Raw genomic sequence first — 8,688 nt, forward strand, 5'->3', positions numbered from 1 at the left:
AGGGTCCCTAGCCAAAACTAATATTTAAAAACCACATGGACAGGAAATTGCAAGGCTGCAGAGTGTACAAGGTCCAAGTGCACTGAGTGCAAAAGATTAGAATATGGCAAGACTATCACGACATATAGGTTCTTTGCCCCTTCTGGCAAAGCACCAAATAAATTGCATCCGGCCCGGACAGCCATTAAATGTAACATGGAAGTGCAGAATTTTGCTTATGCCAAGCAGATGCTTGAGCTTCTTCTGTCCAAAGCTCCACCGAGCAAGCAGGATGAGTTGAGAAGTCCATTGATCCTTTGTAGGATCCTTCTCAGTTCTGTGCTGCTACACTCGGTCGTTTGTCAACTATCGGATATGATGTTTGTGATCTGTGTGGGGCCAAATTTTCTGCCCTCTCAACACCCGGATGCATCATCTGTAGTGTTGACAGCATTAAAAGATCAGATGCGGTTGCAGGGCCAGGGCCTGTCCCTTTCTCCATTTGACTGAGATCTCGATAAAGAAAAGTTTTGCTTGCTCCAGTCTGGACAGCTCGGCAAATTTGGTCCTTCCAACCAAAATGACGTTGCTGCTCCCGAAATGTTTCTTGGAGAATGTCTATGGCATTTGTTCAGGGAAAGGAGCCAACAAATACGCATACAGTGTATATCTGTACCATTGATTTGTTTGTGTTGGCGGTTTAATTCCTTTGCCTTCCTCTCCCTCTCATTTCTTCAATTTTTTATTTAACCATTGGCCATTGTTTATTGCCGTTGCATAACTCCTGTTTTTGTCATAGCACATCATTAACATTACATTGGCAATTTTATAGAAAATTATGTAATCCCTGTAGTTTGTAGAGATTGGAATGCTTGGATATCAAATTGGGAATTGTTCATCTTTGTTTTTTCACCCAGAACACATAGATGTTTGTTATGATATCTTGTAATGATGTATATTTAAAGATTGTTGCTCGACGGAAATAGTTTTTGTCTACTGGTATGTGCAGGGAAAGCTTTCATCGGCTGCATCTCATATCACTATTCCCTTGATGATGCCATCGCTGTCATAACTACGCAGTTGCCTGCTTGCCTTAATGAATTACATGAAACAATGGATTCTGGCGTTCAGTTTAGAAGCTTTTACGTCTCTGCTGTGACTATTTCTGTACACTAGAATAGCCTCAATGGACAAGCCAATTTGTCAATATCTTGCTTTGAAGCACATGCCCATTTCCCATTGGTGAGTGAGGAAAAACGAGGTAGGAAAGCAGAAATGGAGGTCAATTTTTTAAGAACCCCCACGTGAGATGAGAGCCAATTCTGTCCTGAAAGCTTTACCACTGGTGGAGCCACTATTACTGCCATGGCCATATTCAAATATTGGACGATAACGTGTCAAGTTGCTAAAAAACTAAATGATTGATTGTAGGAATTTCATTGTGGAATGAGATTGCGCTGCAAATTTTATCTTCCTTTCGCGGAGGAGATTTCTGGGTTGACTTCTTACTTGCCGTCTGTAGTTTGAGATAATGTCACTATTAGAGGTCTGGGCTGGGAGAATCTCCCTTACGGATTTTATGAAAGAAAATACTTGTGGATTTGATGCCACATCTAATCTTTTTACTTATATTTTTCTCATCCATCCAATCTTTTCGGATTCTTGCATATTTCCAACCGCCACAATTCTAGATTTTGATTCAATTAATTTTAAAATAATTAAATATTAATTCAATAAGTTAGTTAATGAAAGTTTAAATAAATTAATTCAATGAATTTCTATTTAAATATTTTCATTAAATATAAAAAATATAAATTTAATATAAATAAAAAATTAAATAAATAAATTTTATTTAATTAATATATTTAATTATATTAAAAAAATCCATTGATTCACTGTTTATTTTATTAGTGTCTTTTATGATTATTTTGATTTTAACTTACTTTCTTTGCATTTTATATAATTAGATTATATTTTAATAATTCATCTATCTGATGACAGTTATTGGTAAAGTAAGATTTACTTCGTAAAATACAAAATTCTCGTAATATTATCTAAAACATATATATATATATATATATATATATATATATATATATATATATATATATATATATTACAAATTAAGGTTTTGTTTATTTTGCATAAAATAATTTGTATATAAAAAATATATTTTTTAAAATAATATTTTTCATGAAATAAATGGAATATAAATTATGTGAAGTAATAAAAAAAATTATTAAATAAGACTTTTCTATAATCTCTTAAGCTACATGTTTATGAGGGGCAATTATCACACGCCAATTACTCAATTTTATGATATTTTTATAAAAATTATTAAACTTTAATTTTTTTCATAAATCTCAATGAATTTCAATTTTATTTTATAAAAGTAATTATGATCAAAAATTAAAAGTTTTTCATATTAATCAACTAACTATCAACTATTTTATAAATAAAATTATTTAACTAGTGATTATTAGTGAAAAAGAAACAGAGAAAAGAGAGAGATTTGATGACAAATGAATAGCTGAATGCGTTTTATGCATCATTTTTTTTTTCTTTTTCTTTTTAAGAAAATAATAAGATAAGACAATTTTATTTGTAAAATAAATAACAAGTCATCAGGTTAACTTGAAATTTCATGAATTTTATGAAATAAATTAAAGTTTAGTGATTTTTATGAGACCGATATTTACTCTGTTTGTGGGAGAAGGATTATGATTTTATGTAATCCTACAGGCTACAGCAGACAAGTTCCCAAAACAAACATAAAGTGAATGAACTGAAAGGTATTTGTATTCCTCATATACTCTTCCCCAAATCAAATTTTAATGTAACAATCACAGAAGCCAAAAACCCATCTGAAGAAAACACTATTCCCCCAGAGCTAGCTGTTTACAGTGATAGGACTGTGCATGTACTTCGACTGTTTCTATAGTTACTTTCTATAGTTTTTGGCAGAACGTAGATGGAAGGTCTGGACATGAAAAAAAGAAATAAAATTTTTCACCGGTGTAAAAGCAACCTGAAACTGAAATCATATGGCATCACTTGTACCAGCTGTGAAAGTGGTTCTGTTCCCCTTATTTCAACAAATTTAACTGCTTCATTCCTGAGTTCATCAGGCAGCTGCAGACACACCCAATCAAGCAATGATTCTATGTCCTTTGCAAAGTCTAGTAGATACCAGTCTAACAGCTTAGGAATTATTAACTTGTTTGTCGTTGAAATCCCAACTGCTGCCTGTAAATACTCTCTCTTTGCTGCTTCTAACTCCTCTTCAACATTAGGGGCTGTATACACTCTTACCTGCAATTTTTTAAGCAAACAGCAGGTACACAAGGAAAAAAAAAAAAGAGTAATGTTAGACATCATAAAGCTGATTCTTGATTCTGAAAACATACAAAAAAGTAAGCAATTTTTGTAAAAATGAGCAAAACGTTATAGGAGCATGCTAGTTTTTTTTATGATGGCTACATGAGAACCTGCAGAATGCTTGCTTAAAATAAACTAGCCTTAAATAGGAAGAAACGTACAGCAGGGGATGACCAACTTCCACAGGAGAGTGCAAATGTAACCAAAGGTTCAGACCACTCCAATCCAAATATGCTGCGAGTTTTCATCTCATCATTTTTTGTAGATTTTGAACAGGTCTGGATTTTTAAACAAAGGATCAAATTAGAATTGCAGTGCAAAGAGAAAATTCAATCCACTGCTTAGTAGACATTATAGGAAAGCAATGTAGTTGAGATGAAATCAACTTACAAATTTCAAGTGATAAGGAAGTCTCAAGATGAAATGCTCAATGGTAATTGCATTCAGTAGTTGTCCCCCTACAGTAATTGTTGCCTGAGAAAAGCATAATAGGAATTAACTAAATCAAAATCAGTTGCCCTTAAGTAAAACTCAGAGTACCTAGAGCTAATCATTAATGATCATATGCTCCAAGGTTGCCTAAAGATAGTATTTAGCAGCTCATAAAGATTCATAAAAGTTTCTGTGGAACTCATATTAGAAAGTCAAAACAATAATTAGAACATTGGTATTTAGATGTTGGGCAGGTAGACCTTGACACTGAAATTGAATTCAAGTTCTAACTTATGGATGACTATTCCCAATTAGATAAACACTAATAAATTAAGCCATAGATCCATTTTGGTGAAACCCTAAACATTGGAATTAAAAAGAAAATTTGAATTATTATATTAAAAATTTTGAATGGATAAATGGCAAGATAAGTAGATCCAACCTTTTGCATTAGTGCTACAACCATTTCAGGAGTCTTGGGTATCCCATGCTCCAAAATTGCCTGAAAGATTAGTACTGCAGATTAACAGGCGCTGGAAACTAGCATTTTTGCAGAAGATTTTGAAGTTTTCTTCTTCCTCTTTTGTTAATAATAATAAAATATTCATAGCTTTAAAGTCTAAAATCATATGAAAGAAGTTCTTGCAGATCCAAAATTAAGTTATCAATCTTTGGCCTTATTCAGGTGTGTGTGTGTGTGTGTGTGTGTGTGTGTGTGTGTGTGTATTATCCAGGACAAAGAGAATGCTTACATTCATCATGCACGAATTATAAGTGTTTATCCAGAAAGCAAGCTTCTGCTGATGGGTAAGACCCTCCAAATTTACAGAGGCAAGTTTCCCAAGTAGGAACCTGAATGTAATTATAAGCACAGAGTGAATACAAACAATAAATATTTCAACTTTACAATAATTAAACAGCAATAGAAAAACTTACTTTAGTCTATGGATCAAAAACAAGGCATTTGTCGTGCGGTTGAGATCAATTGAACTAGCTTCAATTGCACAAAGATGCTTATAGGGACCAATATCTCTAGCTCTGGACTCTGAAGAGATAGCATAAGGATCCCAAATCTCAATTTCTTCATTGCACTCCAGAGAAACAAAGGCTGATCGTGAGAGTAAAGTTCCTGATTCTACTGATTTGTCCTTAAATGTGCTAATCCTTAACAAAATGCTTGACAAACACTTCAATATATCCTCGGATACCTTATTCGGTGAGACTGTGATGTTAGTTTCTGATACTTTATCCTCTGAAGAGCCAGAAGAGCTTTCTTGTGCTCTTTCCTGCTCTATTAATCTGCACTCTATCTGAGCAATAGAAAATGACAATTATAAAGATCAAAACATAGATAATTCTGTACAAAAACACTGCTTAGTAGTTATATATCTGTACCTTTAAAGGATCCAAGGACTTCTCAGATTCATGCTTGTATGATACTCTCTTAATTGGAGTCACAATTTTTACAGTTTTCTTGCCTGGAGATTGCTTATCCTTCACGGAATTAGTACATGACTGATTCTCCTTTCCTCTCCCATCATCCAATGAAGAGGAATTGGGTTTACCATAAGCTTGTTTGGAACTATGTGCTAATCGATCGGCGATAGTGTCGGAGGAAATTAGCTTTCTACTTGAAGTGCTTCTTGCAAGGGAAGAGTGAGGCCTGCCTGCAAATGCAGCAGAATTGAACTCATTATGCGAAAGGGACTTCGATCGTGCATGTTTTGGTCTTGTAGGGGAAGGTTGGGGTTGGTCAATTGCATCATTGGAATTCTCCACATTCTTCTTGGAGGAGATGTACACAGCTTCCTGATAGAGTCCTTGTCTAAAATTCACAACTTGCTCTTCAAGGCGAACAACTTCTTCTTCTAAAACAGCTACTTCAGCTAGCAGCTCTAATGTCTAAAACATTAACATTGGGAGCTCTCATTAGTCACTCCCAAGACAAATTTAAAGAACCAAGAACTTGAATATCAAATTGGTGAATTCAATACAAGAATGCATCTATGCATCTCCAATTTCTTTCCTTAAACCATTCCATCTATGCCATTGATCCTCTTCAAAACAAAGAGACAGAGATCTAATAAAATAGAATAGGAAAATTGTACTAACATTTTGGGGTAGATAAGGAGGCAAGCGAGGTAGAGCACCCAAAGGCCTAGTAAAAGCCCTCTCTAATGCTCTGTGAACATTCTCTTCATGTCTAAGCTTCTTCTTTAGCTTATCAACCTGCAGATTTTGGAAACGTAACAATCAAATTGAAAACCCATGTAGATAATTGTAATCAAAATGAAGAATTAAACGGCTCTGCAGAGAAATTTTCAGTACATCTTGTAGCAAGGCCAATTTCCTCTCCCTGTTTGATCGACGCCGATTAACAGCAGATTTCTGGGCAGCCTTTGCTCTGCTTCCTTGAGTCTCCATCTTCTCCTTTGCAATTTCAATAACAAATGCTATTGGTAAAACATTATTAAGGGACCAGGCTGCAATTAGGAAGGGGCCAAAAAAAGCCCAAAAAGCAAAAGCACAACTGAAACTATTCTTTTCTTGAGATAAGTGAAAGAACCCAATGCAGATTTTGGATCTAAAGTTGCATACTTTTTTTTTTTCAGAAGCAGATTTTGTAATCTGCAAGAACGATTTAAAAGAAAATAATCCAGCTTCACAAAAGAATATGTATAATAAATCAAAGTAACAGAAACTAAAAAAGCATTAGCAGAATTAAAGCCCATTTTTCTTCTTGAAAACCCGTTTCAGATTTATCATTTCCCAATAGAAAAGAATAACAGGAACCCATGTTCACATACCATGAGAATTGTTGAATGTAACAGAGAGAAAGAAAAACAAGAGAGGAAAAAAAAGAACCAAAAAAAAAAGTATACTTTATCATGGTTTAATGGAGCTTTCATTGTCTGAAGAGCAGTGCGGACTCGAGTGTTCATCTTTTTCTCACTTGAAAACGAAGGAACTATGCACCAAGATCAATTATAACCTGAAAAAGATGACTGATAATAATTCTCCAAAAATGGGGAAATAGAAAGAGAGGAGGAAATTGCAGAAGCAAAATACTTGAGTTTTATATTTTCTTCTTTTTTTTTTTGTCAACAAAGAGCGGGAAAATTGAATGGAAAGAGGCCCTGAAACAGAAATGGTGGGTAGAGGCGAGTGCCTGCTGCTCTGCTCAAAGTGCTTAACAGAAGCGGTTTAATTTTTTGTATATATTATAAGATCATAAGATAAAGAAAAAGAAAATCTCGAAGACTGTGTGAGAAGAGAGAAGAAAGCAACAAAAGGTTACAGCAAGAAGAAGAAAGAAAACGACGAGGAGGATTGGATGGAGCTAAAAAGCGTCATCCAAGAAAAGGTTAACGGTCACAGATAGTCACAGACAAAACAAACCTCACCGATCATTAAAAATAATCAAACAAAGACACAGACTTTCAGGCTGAAAATGTTTTATTTTCTTGCATAACTATGATGCTTTTAGCATTCAAGTTCAGCTTCATGCTTGCATGCAAGTGTTCATCGAGTGAAGAGAGGAGAGGATGGATCATGGATGGACAGAGCTGGGTCGCAATAGACAGTGGAATGCTAGTGGGTGGGTGACCACTTACAAGTAACAACTCTGTTTCATCATCACCATTCATCACATATCCACCGCTTGCAACTCTCTCTTCCTCTTCCTACTCTTTCTTTCTTACTTCACTAATATTTTTGTCTTTAAATTTTTATTATTAGAAATATTTATTCCTCCTTAAATTTTTATCATTATTTACATTTTTATCTTTCATTAATCACTTTTTAATTTTTTGATTAAGGGTTAAATTAACAAAATTAGACATAGGGACTAAGTACTTGGTGAAATTAAATATTAGAGATTAAATTATATATTTTTAAAAATACAGGAATTAAATCATTAAATTTAACACAAGTAAAAAACTAAATAATTAAATAGTAATTTGTTCATTTTAAAATCATAACTATACTTATAATTATATAATTAAAATTTTACTTTTTAATAATTAAGTTTTTTATCTTGTAAATTTTGATCAATTATTAATAATCACTACTCCCTCAGTCCCATTTCAATAATGTTTTAAAGTTTGTATATAAAAATTAAGAAAATGATTAAATGGCATCATTTTTATAAAAAAAGATATAAACAATTGATTAAAATAATTCTAATATAGCAAGTGTTAAGAAGAGATAAATGCATTAGACAAGGATAAAGTTAAAAAAAATAATTAATATTTTTTTAATTTTCTAAAATAAAAAATAAAGTTGAAAAAAAAATTTTAAATAATCTATTACAATAATATTTATTATTAATTTCTAATAATTAATTGCATCCAGTAAAAAATTCAAAATCTTACAATTATAAAAATGTCTACAAAAAGTAAAATTCATTTTTAATTTTTATTTATAATTATAAATAATATTATTAATAAATTATTCCAAAAATTGACACACTAAAGTGAGCTAACCTTTGGGTTTTAGATATGGCAAACAGATGCTGTTGGAAAATATTTTATCTATTAAGTTCATAAATTATAATAATCTCATAAAATACAACATATATCAATATTATAGTGTTATATTAAATTAATAAATCTCTTTTAAGTTTGAGGGTATTTAATTTAATTCATTAAATTTAAATATAAATTAATTTAAATTTAAAAATATTTAAAATTTTAACTAATTATATATTTAATTAAATTATTTAAATAAATAATAAATCGTTAATGTATTTAATTAAAAATAATTTATAAGTATATTTATTATTAAAATAATTAAAAAAATATTACATAAAATTATGTAAAAAATTTAAAAATTAAATAAAAATAATATAATAAAATATTTAATTAAATTAATTTATAAATATATAAATTATAAAAATTA

General features: G+C 31.7%; 1 protein-coding gene across 2 annotated transcripts; it reads right to left on the reverse strand.

Moving 5' to 3' along the window:
* Positions 1-2,756: 2,756 nt before the first annotated feature.
* Positions 2,757-7,475, reverse strand: LOC110670060 (uncharacterized). Of its 2 annotated transcripts, none has more exons than XM_021831993.2 (10): positions 6,672-7,475; positions 6,118-6,219; positions 5,902-6,018; positions 5,185-5,691; positions 4,726-5,099; positions 4,542-4,641; positions 4,232-4,291; positions 3,748-3,831; positions 3,519-3,635; positions 2,757-3,291 (listed from the first exon to the last, which is right to left on the reverse strand). In XM_021831993.2, exons 1-10 carry the CDS (start codon positions 6,729-6,731, stop codon positions 2,989-2,991), a joined length of 1,824 nt encoding a protein of 607 aa, XP_021687685.2. In that variant the 5' UTR covers positions 6,732-7,475; the 3' UTR covers positions 2,757-2,988. The 2 variants fall into 2 exon arrangements, with proteins under 2 accessions (XP_021687685.2, XP_058006147.1); XM_058150164.1 differs by having other exon boundaries at positions 6,118-6,242.
* Positions 7,476-8,688: the final 1,213 nt, after the last annotated feature.

Source organism: Hevea brasiliensis, chromosome 7 (genome assembly GCF_030052815.1).
Source record: "Hevea brasiliensis isolate MT/VB/25A 57/8 chromosome 7, ASM3005281v1, whole genome shotgun sequence".
Taxonomy (NCBI): domain Eukaryota; kingdom Viridiplantae; phylum Streptophyta; class Magnoliopsida; order Malpighiales; family Euphorbiaceae; genus Hevea; species Hevea brasiliensis.

Coding starts and splice junctions, on each gene's coding strand:
- LOC110670060 (XM_021831993.2), bottom strand. CDS start 6,731: ATGAACACTCGAGTCCGCACTGCTCTTCAGACAATGAAAGCTCCATTA. Junction 5,100..5,184: donor AGTCCTTGGATCCTTTAAAG/GTACAGATATAT, acceptor TCTATTGCTCAG/ATAGAGTGCAGATTAATAGA. Junction 3,636..3,747: donor TTCCTTATCACTTGAAATTT/GTAAGTTGATTT, acceptor TTAAAAATCCAG/ACCTGTTCAAAATCTACAAA.